The 18,152-nt window shown below is 41.5% G+C and overlaps 1 protein-coding gene across 1 annotated transcript in view; it reads left to right on the top strand.

Moving 5' to 3' along the window:
* PCSK2 (proprotein convertase subtilisin/kexin type 2) overlaps positions 1–18,152 on the top strand; it is a 244,172-nt gene that overhangs the window by 115,946 nt on the left and 110,074 nt on the right. Inside the window, exons 3-4 of the mRNA XM_037494323.2 lie at positions 13,889–14,002; positions 15,902–16,010. Coding sequence (XP_037350220.1) covers positions 13,889–14,002; positions 15,902–16,010 — 223 coding nt within the window. The remainder of the gene's footprint in view (positions 1–13,888; positions 14,003–15,901; positions 16,011–18,152) is intronic.

Below are 18,152 nucleotides of genomic sequence, written 5' to 3'. Positions count from 1 at the left end.
GAGGCATAATCAACCTGCATAATGAAGGATTTAAAATTAAAACTTAACTCTTTGTTTTCCAAATCTTTTTAAGTAGAGGCATAATCAACCTGCATAATGAAGGATTTAAAATTAAAACTTAACTCTTTGTGGCTGGAGTTCAGTCAGTATTGCTTGTGCTTAGGGAAGGTGATTTGGGTCACTGGAAGCTTTCTTTGAGCCCCTCAAATCACACCATTTGTACCCCTACTTAAAATGCTGCCTCTGCTTCCACCCTCATAGATGAGCAGGATTCCATGGACACTATTTCACCATAAGTATAACCATTAACATCAGTAGGATGTCCCACAGCTACCAACAAGGAAAGATTATTTCATGTGCTCCTGACCATTAAGTCTGCGCAGTCAAGAATTCTATTATCTTCAGGCTGCACATCAGGGGTCAACAGCTTCAGTAAAGGGCCACAGAGCAAATGCTTAGACATCGTGAACACTTTTCTTTCTGTTGCAAGGACTCACTACCATTATAGCAGGAAAGCAGCCAGAGGCAGGATCAAGCAAATGGGCACTCCTATGTTCAACAAACTTAATTTACAAAAACAGGCAGTGGGCTGGATTTGCCAGGCCCTACTGAAAATGAAGAAAACATGGCTCAGAGAACTTGTAGGACCTACCTCAGAACACCCACAAATGAGGAAAAAAAAATTAGGATCTGAACCCAGTTCTTTTTGACTCCAAATCCATTGCTTATTCTCCACACCACACTGTATTTGGTTCACAAACGTTGGCACTTTATAGAGTCCTGACTTTAGGTCAAACCACCCACATTCCCGACCCATCCTCTCTTTTCCCAGAAACATCTTTTTGGCCGCAGCTAGATTTGGGGTACCATCATCTCCCTGCAGTCATGGAAACAGAATAAAAGTAACTGTGTTGCAGGACCAAGCCAGAAGACCACAGTGCTATCAGCTCTCCACAACAACACTTGCAAGCCATAGGCAGCCCAATATACGACATTTGCATTGCATGTTAAGTCAGATTCACCCATTCTTTCCAGAAGCACATGATTGAGTCTTTTCTCCAGAAAGGGGATGAGGCATGCCAGATACATCCCTACCCAGCATCCGCTATCTGGTTCACTAGCAGAACCACACCTGTGCCATCATCGGATCCTTTTCCCATTTTTTGCGGAGACTTTGCAGGAAACAAAACTTCTAGAAGCTGTGTTGTTGTGTGGAGATGGAGATTTTTGTTCCAGGCTGGGCTCCAGGAGCACCTTCTATATGGGTCCTGCTGGCCTCTTAGTCTTGAGCGCCTTCTCAGGGAGTAGGAACACCAAGTGGGTGGTCAGTTGGAAGGCATTGGTGGGGCCACAGCTGGAGTGGACAGGAACAGAGACTTTGCCCCTCTCTCCCTTGTCTTCCTATTTCCATTTGTCCTCCAAGGTGCCTTGTATGTTAGGCTGAGATCCTTCTGCCCACCTGTGAGAATAAAAAGTCACCCACAGGCAGGCCTCTAGAGTGCTGCTTTGTGTTCATGGCCAAAGCTATTAATATATCAAAGTGACTTAGCCTTGCTTTGTTTCTTCCCCCATATTCATCTCTTAAGAAGACTTCATCGAGACACCATCCCATTTTGGCCAAGGACAACATTTAGGGGTGCCTAGCATTCCTGGAAACTCTCCTCTCAAGCATACCCTGGTCTAACCATCCATTCCTTGATATCTGGCATAATGTCTACATTCTTTTCCTTAATGTAATCCCTAAATCCAATTTGTGACCTTTTCCAACCTAGAAAGAGGAGCAAGAAGAAGATGGACACCACACTAAAGCACAGCCTCAGTCATTACACGTGTCCCAGCAAACATGGGAGTGGGAATTTTACCTTCTAAAGGCATTGCCATTGGGTTGCCTTTGCATTTCACTCTGCTAGAAGCATCTTTTGATCCCTCCCTAATTATATTGATGTATCTTATGGTCTGTCTTGTACACAGGGCTTTAGATGATAGATAGCAATTTGTTAATATCTTGTCACTGAGAAGCAGTACCGGAACAGAGAGGCCCCAGGCCATATCCTCTCCTTGATTGATTCTCTTCATTCTTGCAAGATGGGCAAACCTCTCTAAATGAGGGAAATCAATAGGGTGCATTCAGCCAAAATTGTGGCTTAACTCCCTGTTCTTTGAAAAGTTAAGCTCTGTGATTTGGCTATAATTGGGCTTTCCAAAAAGTCATACCTGCCTGTTCAAGGAGGAAATTAAGCAGGCAGACTCCCTGAGTGCTCTGCTCGTTCCCTCCCTCCCAAATGGCATTTCACATCTCTGGGTCCTGCCTTCCCTCCCCAAACCTCGCTCAGCTCCAGATCCCTGTTTGTATTTCTGACAACCAAGGTCAAAAGATGGTGGCAAAGCTTATGAACTAGAACATCTGAACTTAGGCATGGCCTCCTTCCCTCATAACTCACCCTCTGAACCCCAGCAACGGCTCTTGTGGGTTCCCTGTTTGAAGATCTGCGTTCAACTCAGCAGTTCAAACAAAGATAACATACTGCCTTGGAAGACAAGGGCAAAAGGAGGTAGAGATGTGCTCTTCGTGCTGGTGGGGTTCTCTGCATTCAGGACAACTGCATTCCAGTTGGGGTCTCTTGCCATATTTGATTTGATTTGACTTCAGTTAGCTAAGAGCAAAAAAAAAATGAATAAAAATTACTCTGGGCTATTTTGAAATAAGACAAGTCTGGCTTGAGTTGGGATGGTTGACAGTTTATGGGGTTCTTAGATTTGGGGATTCCTGGGCCCTTGACTCTGGCATGAAAGAACTCAAAGCCATATCTAAGTAAAGCAGAGAAAAGTTTATTAGAGACAGACAAAAGTATGCCCAGAAAGAGGTCTGGTCCGGGCAGGCAGAGTCCTGGGAAGAACAACTGTGGGAGAAGATAAGGGGGGGCTTCTATCTTAAACTGCCCACGCTACCTCTTCCTGGGGTGCTCTACACAGGTGCTCCTGGGTTGTTGGTTTACTGGTCCAGGCAGCAGTTTCTAAGTCACTCCCCCTTCCGCTCTGCTCCCAGGGTATAGTTGTATCAGCCCCAGTGGTAGGGTGGGGCAGGGGAGAGCTTTGGCCTGTGTTGCCTTGTTGTCACCAAGCTCTGCCCTTCCCTTTGGAATGGGGAGAATCTAGTGTCTAGTGTTTTTCAGGGAATTGCTTGACCTGTTTAGGATAATTGCCTTATCACCTAGAAATTGGCCAGCTTCGAGGAATTCTCCCCTCTGGGTGCTTCTTTTTTTAAATTAATTTTTAACTGAGGTAATATCGGGGTAGCCCATCAGGTATTACCCACCACCAACTCACGCGTATTCACCACCATAGACTCTTGTGCTTTGTTCCCTCCCCCACCCGCATCCGTCTCCCCTTGCACAAATACAAGTCAATATTGTACCTAAATAGAAATAACGTATTATCTTCCATGCACTGAAACCCAACCCATCCATTCCAGTTCTCCCCAGCAGCTCAAAGTTCTAAAGGGAAGCGCTCCTCTCGCCAACCTCCACTGCAGCCCACCCACCTCTTGCCAGCATGCCAGCCCCTGCCCCTGCCAGCATGCCTCTGGCATCTCATGAGAGGAAGTACAGGTCCTCTCCCTGCTGCTACTTGCCTCTGAGCACATGCATACCAGGAAGAACTCAGCCTCTCCCCTCCCCAGGAGAGTAACAGAAGAGGATGGTCTGGCCAGGGGCCAGAGGGACCATATGACTTCAATCTTAATCCTGTGTCCCATATGGACACAACTTCAAGGCCGCCCACGGTGTTCCAGCTAATGCATTGGGCACAAAGCTTCTGGACTAGCTATTTTTGTTTTGTTTTAACCTATTAGGAAAAATACATCCCCGGCCCATAATAAAAGATAAGTAATTTACAGTGCAAATCAAGAGGCTTTTAATAAATAAAGGCTGCATGTTTGTTGGAAACTTTTGCTGTTTTCTCCATCCTCCTCCCATTGCTCATCATCCAGCCTGAATGCCCCCTCTCAGCTGCTGGCCCTGGGTGAATAGGGACAGATGACTTTTTATTTATTTTTATTTATTTTATTTTTTTTAAAGATTTATGTATGCATACAAGAGCTGGGGTACAGGCCAGAGCTGTGGGGATGGAGGATTCACCAGACAGGGTGGGGAACAGAACAGCCAGAGAGACCAAAGTACACTGCTGAAGGGAGCAGCTGGTGAATCAGGAGAGGTCTGCTGCACCATGTGTGTTGCTCCCTGGCCTGCCAAGGATCGAACTCATGCTGCAGAGGCTGTGGACAGGTTCATAGGTTTCTTCTTAACTGGTTGAGCCACCAGGGAGGCCTGACACATGAATTTTTAATGAATAAACAAAATATAATATTTTCTTCTGGATTTGAGTTTATTCTCTTCTGGAAAGAGCACTTTATTGGTGTTTTTTGGTAGAGATGATCTTTGTCCCTTGCTCTCAGCTACAGTTTAGTTTTATTTCGGTTTTTACCCCAATGATGTCTCGGGAAGGGATCTAGAAAGAAAAGGGAGGAGCAGAAGCACCCAGTACATTATTCCTCAAACCCACTTTGCTTGGGAATCACCTGGACTGCTTGAAGAAACACTGAGGCCAGGACCCACCCCCCCACTCATTTTACCACCCCAGGGCCAATATTCTGTGCCCCAGGCTGGGAACCTCAGACTTACAGACAGAAGCCTGGCGGGACCGCACAGAGAGGGTCTTGGAGCTCCTCCTCCAGAGATTCTCTGTCAGCTAGAGTCAATATTATCTATGGAAGAGCTGTGAGTTAAGTAGACCGCAGCACAACCACCAGAGGCAGTTAAAAGCCCTCATTACTGGGCACACCCCATGTCTATTCCGGATCAGATTAGCCATGGTTGGGCATCTGGGATCCTAGCATTTTTACTTTTTTTATATATTTCTTTTTTAAAAAAGATTGATTTATTTATGCTTAGAAGAATTGGGGTATAGGTTAGGATTCACCAGAGGATTCACCAGAGACAGAGTGGGGAGCAGAACAGGTGGATCTACCAAAATACACTGCTGAGGGGAGCAGTGGGCAAGACAGGCAAGGTCTGCTATGCCATGTGGGTCAGCTCCCTGGCCCAGGATCAAACTCAGGCCATCATGGTGATAGCACAGAGTCTTAACCCCTAGGCCACCAAGGAGGGTCCTTGCATTTTAAAGTTCCCCACTCCTTCAAAAGTCCTTAGTGAGCTTGCAATTTGGTATTAACTTTCTGGAGGTCATTTGGTATTAACTGCCTGATGAAAAACTAAAATCACATGGTCAACAACCCAGGAATTCCATGGCTTATATATTATCTCGATGACGTTCTTTAAAAAACATCACCTCTGGGGCCTCCCTGGTGGCGCAGCGGTTGAGCGCTGGGTTGCGAAGCTGCCCACAGCCTCTGCAGTGCCGGTTCGATCCCCGGCTGCTCCCCGGCCACTAGAGGAGGGTCCCGCATGGCGCGCAGACCTCTCCTGCCGGCCGCTGCTCCCCTCAGCAGTGTACTTCGGTCCTTCTGCCTGCTCTGCTCCCCGATCTGGCTCTGGTGAATTCTCTCACCCTCCTGCGCTTCTGACTGTACCCAGTGCTTGTATAAATAAATAAATAAATCTTTTAAAAAAAAAAATCACCTCTGTGTGTGTGTGTGTGTGTGTGTGTGTGTTTGTGAAGATACTCACTCTTCTCTGCAGCTTTGAGTGGAGCTAAAAACAAACACAGAATACCCTGCCCACCAGAGTGTCCTTCAATAGGTGATGAGATAATTAAATTTGCTTTAAGCACATGATAAAGTAATATGCATCTCTTTAAGGGGATAATAGAAATTTTAAGAAGAGTATATGTTAATTATTGTGCATATGTATATGATCCTTGTTGATTTAAATGAGATAATACTAGATATTATATCTATTCTACAATGTATATTATCTACATGTAGAAATTATGACAGATATTATATGCAATGTCTGCTAATTTTATATAATAATATATAATATCTATATGTAGATATTCAATATTTGGATATTATTTATGAATATTAGATATATGTGTATATATTTTTTTTAATTTACTGCATTATATTAGTTTCCTATAGATACGATAACAAATTACCACAAACTGGTGGCTTAAAGCTACTTCTGTTTATTCTCTCACAGTGCTGGAGGCAGAAATTCAAAATCAAAGTATAGTCACTGCTTACTCCCTCCAGAGGCCCTGCATGAAGAATCCTTCCAGCTTCTTTATTAGCTGTCTGGGCTCTAGGTTTTGGGCTCTAATCTCTGCCTCCATTTTCACAGTCTCCTCTTCTCTATGTGTCTCTTCTCTGTGTCTCCTATAAGGACACTTGTCATTTGACTAGGACCCACCAGGATTACCCAAAACGATCTCATCTCAAGATCCTTAACTATATTACATGCTAGATGTCGTATAACAAATATTCATTCCTTAGAGCAGTCCACAGAGTAGTTATTATTCCCAATTTAGGAAACTGAGTCTCAGAAATGTTACTATTGTGTGCAAAGACACAGATTCAGTAGGGACAGAAGCAAGTTTCAAATCTCTGTCTATGGCGCCATAACCCAGGGCTCCTGATCCAGTCCAGGGCTCTTACTATGAAACCTCATTGTTTCATGACAAGTCTCCCAGTTCACTTATTAAAAGTTCCAGCCTGGGCTGAGGTTAAGTGAGAAAAGTTTCACTTTAACTGCTCAAAATTTTGTCATCAGAATATAGGAAAGCAAAACTATCATGCAATATTTTTAATTATTTTTTAAATGCATGCACCTTAAAATTCAGCAAGTGACAACATTCTTATTGCCTAAGCTGGTACACCAAAATCTGCAGAATAGCTCTTGGCAGCTGGGAGGAAATCCTGGAGACAACAGTGGAGCTCTCTTTCAAGACCTATTCTTCACCAGCACATTTGTTAGCACAGAGGTATCATGTGGGTAAACAGGTATGGACAATTCTGAGTTAGACTGAATGGGAAGGAGTTTTAAAAACATTCTAACCCTTTTTTAAAAAGATTTATTTATTTATTTTTATTTATGTGTAAAAGAACTGGGGTGTAGGCTAGAGCTGCAGGGGATAAGAGGATTCACCAGAGACAGAGTGGGGAACAGAACAGGTGGATCTACTGAAATACACTGCTGAGGGGAGCAGCAGGTGAGACCGAAGAGGTCTGCTGCGCCATCTTGGTTAGCTCTCTGGTCGGGGATAGAACTCATACTGTAGTGGCTGGTGATAGCTTGATAGTGCTGAGAGTTTAACCCCTGCACCACCAGGGAGACCCATCATCCTAACCAATTTATTTTACCAACATTTCCCTTCTTTTTTCGTTTTATTTTCAAAATTATCTATGATAAAAGAAATCTTTGTCCAAATGAAACTCTAGACACATTTTACATTTTAAGTACAAACTGAACTCTACCAATGAGAAAGAAATGTGACATGGTTTAAGTGGTGGTTTTATTCATTTCCCAGAGATGAATTCATTTAATTCTTAGTGGTTGTACTAGTTTCTACAACAAAGTATCTCAAACTGGGCATCTTATGAGAACAGAAATTTATTTCTCAAAACTCTGGAAGCCAAAGCCTGAGATCAGGTGTTGGCTGGGCCATGCTCCTTCTGAAATTTCTAGGAGTGGATATTTCCTTGCCCAACTCAGCTTCCGCTATACCCAGACTTGGCTTGTGGTAGCCTCCTACCTTTCACATGACCTCACTCTGTGTGACTGTACTCTTCACATGGTTTCTCTTGTGAGTCTTTCTGTCCTCTTCCTTTGAGGACAACAGTCTAACTGGATGAAGGGCCCACTGTGTGAGGACATCTTAACTAATTACACCTGCAAAGACTCTGCTCTCAAATAAGATCATAGTCTGATGTACTGGAAATGAGAATTTCCATACATCTTGTAGAGAAAGACAATTCAATGCATAAGAGTGGTAAATGAAATAATTCTTGGTAGTATACAGAAAATAGTAGCACAACACAATCAGCACTATCATACATTCATAAATCAGTATTTTCAGCAACATGTCCATTTTGTGTTTTCTGTTTCTTTTTTTACACTCATTTTAAATCAAGTTTGCTCTTTTTGGTGGCAAGTTTCCCATATTGCTCTCCTTTCTCCTGGTCCCCACCCCCTCCCCTCCTCCCCCCAGCACAATCAGTGCTAATTACCAGCTGTTTAATTATCTGCCCAGCTGGGAAGTGATCCCATCCCTGATCCTTAGAGAGTAACATCCATGGTTAAGCTGTCCCAGATTCTGGAAGGTTGACTGTGTTCTGTGCCTTAGGAAGAAGTAATGTGGCTTAGTGAAGAGTTCACAGCATTTAGTATTGGTCAGCCTGGTGACACTACCATCTATTCCACTATTGAACAATACAATGGCCTCCGACTTTTTGTTTCCTCGACTGTAATCATATTACAGTCTGTAATCATATTACATATCCCACGTTTGGTTTTTTATTTTCAGAATATTAAATACAGTCAAGGAACTTGTTAATATACCTTTGTACAGCAGTAAGCAAATGTGTGGGGCTTGTGTCTACTTCATCCTAGCATGGTCTGCAGCTGTCACATATAGATATACAAAAACATCTGTTGACTGAAAAATTCTTAACCAAGAAGAGAGACTAGAAGAGGAAAGGGTAGGGGTGATGATGTTTGGGTAAAATCTGTACTATGCATATGTGTCAAATCAAGTTTTGAAAGTTGAACCATATGGAACACAAAAAGCCCTGAGTAGTCAAAGCAATCCTGACAAAAAAGAATGGAGATATTTCACTCCCCAATTTCAAACTATACTACAAAGCTATAATCAAAACAGGATAGTATTGGATACAAATAAACACACAGATCAATGAAACAGAACTGAGAGCCCGGAAATAAACCCACAACTTTATGAACAGATATTTTACAACAAAGGAGTGAAGAGAATATAATAATGAAAGAACAGTCTTTTCAACAAATTGTGTTGAGGAAACAGGACAGCCACATGCAAAAGAATGTGTATCTCATGCCATACACAAAAAATTAATTAAAAATGGATTAAAGACTTGAATGGAAGACCTGAGTCATACAATACATAATAGAAAACAGAGGCAAAACACTCCACAACATTGGCCTCAGTGATATCTTTGGGGACTCAACTATAAAGACAAAGAAACAAAAGCAAAAATGAACAAATGGACCTACATCAAAGTAAAAGTCTTCTGAATAGAGAAAGAAACTATCATTAAAACGAAAAGACAGCTTACTAATAGGTGAAAATAATTTGCATACCATGTATCTGACAAGTAGTTTATATTCAAGATTTATTGAAAGAAAGCTGATACAACTAACAACAACAAAAACAACCCAATCAAGTGCCTCCCCCGGTGGTGCAGGCAGTTGAGATCAGCACTGTGAAGCTGTCCGCAGCCTCTGCAGCACGGGTTCCATCCCAGCTGGCCGGCGAGGATCCCACATGGCGCAGCAGAACTCTCCTGTCGTGCCTGCTGCTCCCCTCAGAAGTGTATTTCGTCAGTCTGCCTGATTGTTCCCCTCTCTGTCTCTGGTGAATCCTCTCACCCTCCCATGCATCTGGCCTGTACTCCGGTTCTTGTATAAATAAATAAATAAATCTTTAAAAAAAAAAAATCAAAAAGTGGGCAGAAGATTTGAATAGACACTTTTCAAAAGAAGAGTACAGATGGCTGATAGACATATGAAAAAATCATTTATCATGAGGGAAATGCAAATAAAGCCACAAGGAGATATCACTTCACCCCTCTGGCCTATTTCAAAAAAGCTAGACAAATAAATGTTGGCAAGGATGTGAAGAATTTGCAACCCTCGTCCACTGTTGGTGGAAATGCAAACTGATCTAGCTCCTATGGAAAACAGTATGGAGATTTTTCAAACTATTAAAAATAGATCTATCATAGGACCTCACAATTCCACTCCTAGGTAACTATCTGAAGAACATAAAAACACTCATTCAAAAAGATATACGCATGCCTATGTGCATTGCAGCACTATTTACAATAGACAAGATATGGAAATAACTTAAGTACCCAACAACAAGTGACTGGATGAAGAAGACATGATATATGTACAGATACAATGGAATACTACTCAGTTATCTAAAAAAAAAAAAAAAAAATGAAATCTTGCCATTTGGAGCAACATGAATGAAACTGGAAAAGATTATGCTAAGCAAAATAAATCATAAAGAGAAAGAGAAGTACTAAATGATTTCACTCGTATTTGGAATATAAAGAAACAATGCAAAGTAACAGACAAAATCAAATCAAAACAACCCTGTTGGAATTCTACTGCAAAATTGAGGTTACCAGAAGAGGAGGGATATGGAGGCAAAAGGTGGAGGGGATCCAATGGACTGTGGTGGAGGGTAATTGGTAGTTTGGTGGTGGGCATGTTATGGTGCTATTTATTGGGTGAGGTGTGAACCTATACTCCTAAAACATGTACAGTGATGGAAAACAACATTACTTCAAGCTTATAAAAACAAAAAGGAAAAGAAATGGAATTGTAGAATACTCATTTATTCATTTTTAATAAAACAATACCCAGTAACAAACTGTCCCTTTTCTATATTTTTTATTTGTATAAATGTCTAGTTGAATTGACCATCTTGGGGAAGCATACTAAAGTGAAACATAGAAGCAATAGTTAAATTTATGCATGTTATTGGAACCACATCTAAGTGGTAATGAACAGTATTGTGTGTGAAAGGTTACAGTTCTAAAAGGAAGAAAAAAGAATAAATGTGACCTTTTAGTTATAATAAGAAGGAAGATTATAGACGCTAGGAAATACGTCTCTGGCATTGGGCTTTATCATACATTGAATTATAACACTGAAACCTTCACAGAAGTCTTTAAAAGTGGTTTATAATCTCATCTCTCTGCTGATGGCAATTTCATTTATAATAGAAAACAATCCAAATCACCAATAAGAGGGGGATTATTGGATATATTATGGTACCTTATTCTATGGAATATTTAGGTAGTCATTAAAAATTAAAATATGAAAGCTAGATAGTAGTATTTAGAATTCTTAAGGTGGGGTACATAGTGAAGAAAGAATGTATAATTTCATCTATAGTATGAGAGGTGTTACATAAAAATTTGGTTTGAATGTGAATTTGGATTGGTTAAGAACCCAGAAAAATAAAAGCCGTTTATGGTATTACCTGGTATCACTGTGAGAAAAAAAACAAACAACTTTTCTTTTGTTATTTGTGTGTAACAAGTAAAAATATATATTTTAAAGGTATTCACCTCTTTCAAAATTGTAACTGATCTTCATTGAAGACAGGAAGAGAAACTGACAGACTCAGGAAGCCCTGTGCAATCTTTGGATTGCTAATTCTCAATAATACAAGATGACAAAATTGCAGACACCTAAATCTTGCTTAGCGCTCCTGGGTTCCAAGGTGGGGTGGTGTCCAGAGAGGGCAGCCTTCCAAAGCATCACTGGTTTCCATTAAAGCCTGATTTATAGAATTAAAAATTAATTTTGTGGAAGTGAATTTAAACAGTCTTTTCATTAGAATGCACTTGCTTTAATTGAATTAGAAGTGATCGTGTAATGGCCATGCCAGCACTGTTATTTAAAAGATAGAATCTGAAGTTAATATTCTTGTCCTCATGCTGCTGGAAAATAACCTATGGATGAGGGTTTTCCAGCTTCCACTCAGCAGTAGCTTGTGATTAGCCAAGATCCTAGCAAATGAAAGGAGCCATCAATTCAAGGAAGCCGAAGTCCCTCATGACAATGAATCAATAGAATAAGACAATCAAGGCCTCCCATTAGTGAGCAGAGCAGATTAAGGCCTTGTTATGGGACCAAAATGGGCAGATGACTTACCAAAGACTCCCCAAATGGCCAGGTTCAGGTTCCCTCTTTCCTGGTTAAAGTGATGCTCATTTGAATACCTGCTTCCCTAGTAAAAGCTTTCCAGAAGAGTATGCCAGCCTCTTTCTAGATTAAAACTACATTTTCTTCAGCATTTTTTTTTTAAAGATTTATTTATTTATTTATTTATACAAGCACTGGGTACAGTCAAAAGCGCGGGAGTGGGAGAGAATTCACCTGTGCCAGAGCAGGGAACAGAACAGGCAGACTGACGAAATACACTGCTGAGGGGAGCACCAGGCACAGCAGGAGAGGTCTGTCGCGCCATGTGGGACCCTCGCCAATGGCCAGGGATCGAACCGGTGCTGCAGAGGCAGTGGGCAGCTTCGCAGCCCAGCGCTCAACCTCTGCACCACCAGGGGAGGCCCTCTTCAGCATTTTAAATGATCTACATTACTGAATACACACACGTCCAGAGACACACAAATAAGGAAAATATTTTTGGTATTCCCAGACATAAAAAATCATTGATTGAATCATAAGAAATAAGAATATTCTACCTCCGGATAGCAGGGGAAACCTGTATGGACTTCCTGGTAAAGTTAGAGTTTTTCTGGCAAACAAGCCCCAGGTCCTCTTGTGGTGGGATATAGAGCAAGGAAGTAAGACACTACTCTCCCCATGGCCTCCCCCTCATTCCAGAGCTGCAGGAAGGGGAGTTTCCCACCCTGTATGTGGGCTTCCTCATTCTCTTCTTGACATCGCTCTTGATATAGACCCTCGTGTCTTTCTCTCATCTCGCATCAAAATTTTGATTACAAGCAACATAAGTTGATTCTGAATCACTTAAGCAAAAGATAATTTGTCAGAAAGATCTGGGGAGCTCTCAATCTGCGAAGGTCAAAGTATTAATCCTGGAGGAGTGTCAGGGCTGGGCGTGGAATGATAGAGAAGCTCTTTTTGCAAGGAGAGCCTGGCGAGTGGACCTCTGGGAAAAATAATATCCAAGGGTTCCTCCCCCCCACACCATTTTCCCAAGATCCCAGTCCTGGGGGAGAGATATCCACTGAGGTTGTCTGAGGCAGAGAGAGCCTGCAGTTTCCTTACAGCAGGCTGATTCCTCACATTTCACTCCCACCAACACAGTTTGGGTCATTCCCAAATACACTGAGGTGATTTGGGAAAAGGAGAAATAGACACTGCAAAATATAATTTTAAAGAATCACGAGTATCCAGCACACACCATTTTACCTATGTGTACAGTCTTTGAATTTGTAGTGTTTAAAGGCTGACTACAACTATCAGATGATAAATTATTCTCAAGTGAACGTTTCTTGATAAAGATTTGCAGTTGCCAGAAGTAGTATCTAATGAAGTCTACCCGTAAATCTTTTTTCCATCCAAGAGCTTGGGGTCCTAGCTGACTTTTGTTTCAAAATGACATGTCTTTGCCAGGACAGCTAAACCAGCCATCTATTATTCATCTTCAAAATTCCCTCACTTACCCTCCAGAGCTTTCCTATGGACTTGCTGGCTCTCCAGGCAGGCTTTCCTCCTTTTTGTTTATTTTTGGCTGATTCCCAAATGTGAGAGCACAGTATTGTTGACAAATGCAAAGACCGGGACACCCTCCAGAAAAAATGATCTAAGCAGTTTTCATGCAGTCCCTTGCTGCATCCACACCAGTCTTCTCTCCCTAATAGAAGTGATCCATTGCTTTGCATATTTCACTGAACAACCCTTACTACCTTCACATCCTCAAGAATATATTCTCCCACCTAATTCTTATTTTAAGAAAACCCAGTCAGAGCCATCATGAAAGCCTGTTTGTTCCACTCAAGCAGAAATAAATGCTCTTGGAAAAGCATCATAAAGTGAAAGCGCATGTGAAATGAACTTGGCTTCTGCTGAGAAAAAAGTGTCTTATACACAAATGGAATTTGAATTTTTGGAAATGAATTACAGTGTAGTGACATTCAGGTTGACATTAAGGTAATATGCCGGTATTGTCGTTCCAGATAAAGATGGCCTTGCAACAGGAAGGATTCGACCGAAAAAAACGAGGGTATAGAGACATCAATGAGATTGACATCAACATGAACGATCCTCTTTTTACAAAGCAATGGTATCTGGTAAGTATCTCTGCATTATTCCTAATGCTGCTCATCTTGAGACTTCAGATGAAAGATGTTTTTCTACTTCCTTATTATGCTGTGGGATGGTAGCCAGCTTTCAACTCCATGAACCTCTTTGTCCCCTCTGAAACGTATTGATTTCCTATCACCAGACATGCATCTTGTTCTTCAATCTGTTTTCTTCTGGACTGCTAAATAGTCATGATCTCTTAGGGTCAAAGCCACTACCAGCAGCTCATTACATCCTCCCAGACTCCGAAAAAGCACACCAGAGCATGAGTGATACTTCCAGAATATGTAAAAGTCATGTGAAAGGTATGGGGAAAGTAATCCAGATGTCTCAACAGGCAAAGTGATTACAGGACATGGTATAACCACAGGCATGAGAGAAAGAATCAGGTGACTTCAAAAGGGACAAGGAAGAGCACTCAAAGACTAAAGTAACAAAAGTAACATCTGTTAGTGGTTCCTGAGATGACAGGATATCAGTTCCATGGGGTTAGCTTGATGCAGGATTCAAGGTACAGAAACTCAGCCTATAAACTCAGACTGTTTGATGAAGGGAGTAGTTCCTGTTCACCAATAGTGTCTCATGATCCATTTGGACCATTTGGGTTGTGTTGAAAAGAGGCTCAGTGACTTCAAACTGATCCAAACTCCTGGGATTGTCGAGGGGGATAGAGTGGCTAATTTGCAACTATGAATGAAGCTTTATTTATCATTCAAGGTGATGAATAAGAGGGAAAACTCAGTTATGACCCTGTGGATTGTCACATTCTAGTAATGCACCAAAATTTCCCTCTTGGAGCTTCAGAGTTTGACTCTACCTTATGCTTTTGGCGTGGAATCCACTCTGGGAAGCTGAATGAGCTTACCTATGTTATTCAGGACAGGCTAGGTTTGGGGGGATAACATACAACTCCCAAATATAGCAACTTAACAAAATCAAAATGTTAAGCTCACAATCTTTCGGGGACTCAGACTTACCAATCTCTATCTCAGAACCAGTAAGGGGAAGGAACAGATTGCACATTGGCCCTTAAAGTTTCTGCCTGGACATGACAGATGGCACATGAGCTTACCTTGTATTGGCTAAAACCAGGTTGTGACCATTTCCATTTCAAAGGGAAAGGAAAGGTATAATGTTAACCTGTGCCTGGACGGAGAGGAACAGTCTTTTCTATAACAAGCACTGGTGACAGTCACACAATGTTTGGGCAATACCACAATAGCCAGAGTACAAGCTCTGATTTCACTGTTTATTTACACTTTGTTTTTGAAAAAATATGCACAGGACAAAGATACATGAAAAGAGGATAGTGAACATATGTATTTTAATTTTTTCTTTTCTTTTCCTTTTTAAATTATTTTAGGAAGGAGGTTAAATTTATTTTATTTTATTTTTAGCTTGGAACATGTTCTCAAGGTGAGCCAGCTGTCTTTATTTCAATTGAACAAATATTTTCAAGTAAGACTTGATGAGACAATACTGAAATTACAAAGGTAAATAGGACATGCTTCCTCTTGCAAAGAATATTACTATTTAGTGAGAAAATCATATTCAAACAAGAATAATCCAAGGTGCTATGTGCAAAATGCAAAACATGAAGTAGAAAGCTTTGAGAGTGAGGCTTTTACTGTAAATTGAGGAGGATCTCTCCAATGGCAATTCTAAGAAGTTTCAAGATAGCAAACTAGTCATAAGATGTGAGGGTGGTTGAAACTGTGCATTTACATAAACAGAAAAAGTAGGTAGAGGAACACGTAAGTACCACCACATGGAAGAAGTGGTCTCTGAGCTGACCCTAGGAGATCACATGGCTGCAAGTGTCAAGCAAACATTTTACACAGTGGACCAAACCAATCAGATTCTCTGTTTTGGAATTCCTGTACCAGATCAACACCGGACAAGCTGATGGCACCCCCGGCCTGGATCTGAATGTGGCAGAAGCCTGGGAGCTGGGATACACTGGAAAAGGTGTCACCATTGGCATCATGGATGATGGTGAGTATTTCAAAATTTGACATTATTTGGAAGCAAGTGTGTCTTTGCATGCCTTCAGAATATAAAAGAGTCATTGTTTTGGAAAGGTTAATCAGAGAGAATAGCCAAATGGTGGCTCTGATGACCATCTGTTTGTGACAAAATCCTCACTTTCATTCAACTCAGTAGCCTCTAGACTCGATGATGCCCTTAGCAAATATTTGTTGAATTAACAAAATTTTTTTAACTTAAAAAATGAACAAATGAAAGCTGCCCATCACTCAACCATCATTTCTTATCGGGCCACTGCTGCTTATACCTTGACTTAAAGCATCCTCCAAATCTGTTTATTTTTACCATCTATTTTTCAAGAGCCACAGTTTCCAATGTAGTAGCCACTAGTTACATGTCGCTATTTACATTTGTCTTAATTAATTAAAACTAATTAAAACTAAAAATTCAGTTCTTCAATCATACTATCTTTGTTTCAACTTCTTAATATCCGCACAGGGCTATGGATCCACTGCAGTAACTCAATGCAATTCTATCTTTATTATTACAGAAATTCTGTTAGACAACGGCTTTATATTCATGAAATAGTTTTCTAGCAGAAGGATTGGGGTTTGGAGATATGTTGACATTATTGTCATTTCATTTCAGAATGAGTCCTTGAAAGCAGACTTTGATAACATTTTATTACCCATGCCTTCTATAGTATGTTATTCTATCTCATGTGCCTGCCAGACATAGATTTAGTAGCACTTTATTTTCTATAGTTGGTGGTAGGAGAACTGATGGGTTTGGTGAGTTGGTATTTTTCTAACTACACATCCTCAGTTCTGCCAAGGACTCTGTGCCCTATAGCATCTCATTGGGGTATGCTGTTGCCTTCATCAGCCATCTGGGTCCTCCAGTGAACATTCCACCCTGCCAATGGGTCCAATTATATATAAAACCTGTACAGAGATGAAACATGGAAACTCTCCTTCTGAAGATCCTCTAAGAACACTTAGAGGATCTAAGTAAGCCTTTGAAGCAGACTTGATGGAGAAATAAGGAAAGCTGGAAATGGGCACTCTTTGTGGGATCATTAACATCAACCTGAAACCAATGGCTGGTGACCTCTGATGTGTGAGATGTTTCGAAGTGCATGTGAAAGCTTTCACCATGTGGTCGAGGGCTTTTACAGCAGGAAGTTGCTCTGCACAAGAGCTGCCCTGATGGTGGGTGCTTTAACTCTTCCTTCCTAGGCTTTGGATTAGAAACTGAAATGGTTGAGGCCAGCTCTTTTAGGAAAAAGATGCATCTAAGTTTGGCGGACATCTAAGTCTGGGACATATTGCAATGCTCACTTCACCCCACATCTGAGACATTAGGAAAGCATTCTAAAATTAGGGCAGGACAGTGTCCAAGGCAGGTACATTACTCTTGGGACACTCCCAACGGCCCTGTGATGCCTATTTCAGAATTCTTTAGCTGTAACCCCCTTGACTGACTGCTCATAATCCCTTCCAAAGATAACAGAGGGGTTAGTACCTGATCCAGTTTCATATTTTCTAGCTTAAGAAACTGAGCCCTTTACAAAAGTCTCAGCAGAATTTTTTTATTCAATAGTATTTCTTCTGTTGGTCCCAAAATGGTGAACTCTGCCTCCCAATTAAAGGCCCTAACTTATCTTTCTGGTCATCACCTGCTGAAAAATGAACTACCCCCAAACCAAGATGCTTAAAGCAATCCATGGGTTATCTCTCAACCCTGCAAGTTTGCTAACTTAGCTGGATGATTCTGTTGTTGGTCTCTCAAGGTCTCTCAGGCAGCTGAGATCAGAGGGTGTTAGTGTCAGTGGACGCTCTATGGGGCTGGGGAAATAATCTGCCTTTCTCCCTCCCACTGTGGTCCCAGAGCCTCTCCTTTCCATGTGGTCTCCCTATCAAGGTGGCTGGATTTTCTTGCAGATGGTTAGGAGGTTCCAAAACTGGCACTCTAACAGACAAGGAGGACATGCTCTCAGATATCTAAAAGGCTGGACCTGGAATCAGCAAGTGTCACGGCCACTACTGTTAGATAAATGATCTCAGGGCTGGTCCAGATTCCAGGGGAGGGCACACAGTTTTACCTCCAGGTGTCGCGAGAGACAGGAACTGCACCCAACTTCAATTTACC

This window comes from Talpa occidentalis, unplaced genomic scaffold (assembly GCF_014898055.3).
Source record: "Talpa occidentalis isolate TD23 unplaced genomic scaffold, MPIMG_talOcc4v2.1 talOcc4.10, whole genome shotgun sequence".
Lineage (NCBI taxonomy): Eukaryota > Metazoa > Chordata > Mammalia > Eulipotyphla > Talpidae > Talpa > Talpa occidentalis.
The sequence above is the reverse complement of the archived record's forward strand: the minus strand, read 5'-3'. Positions and strand labels throughout refer to the sequence as shown.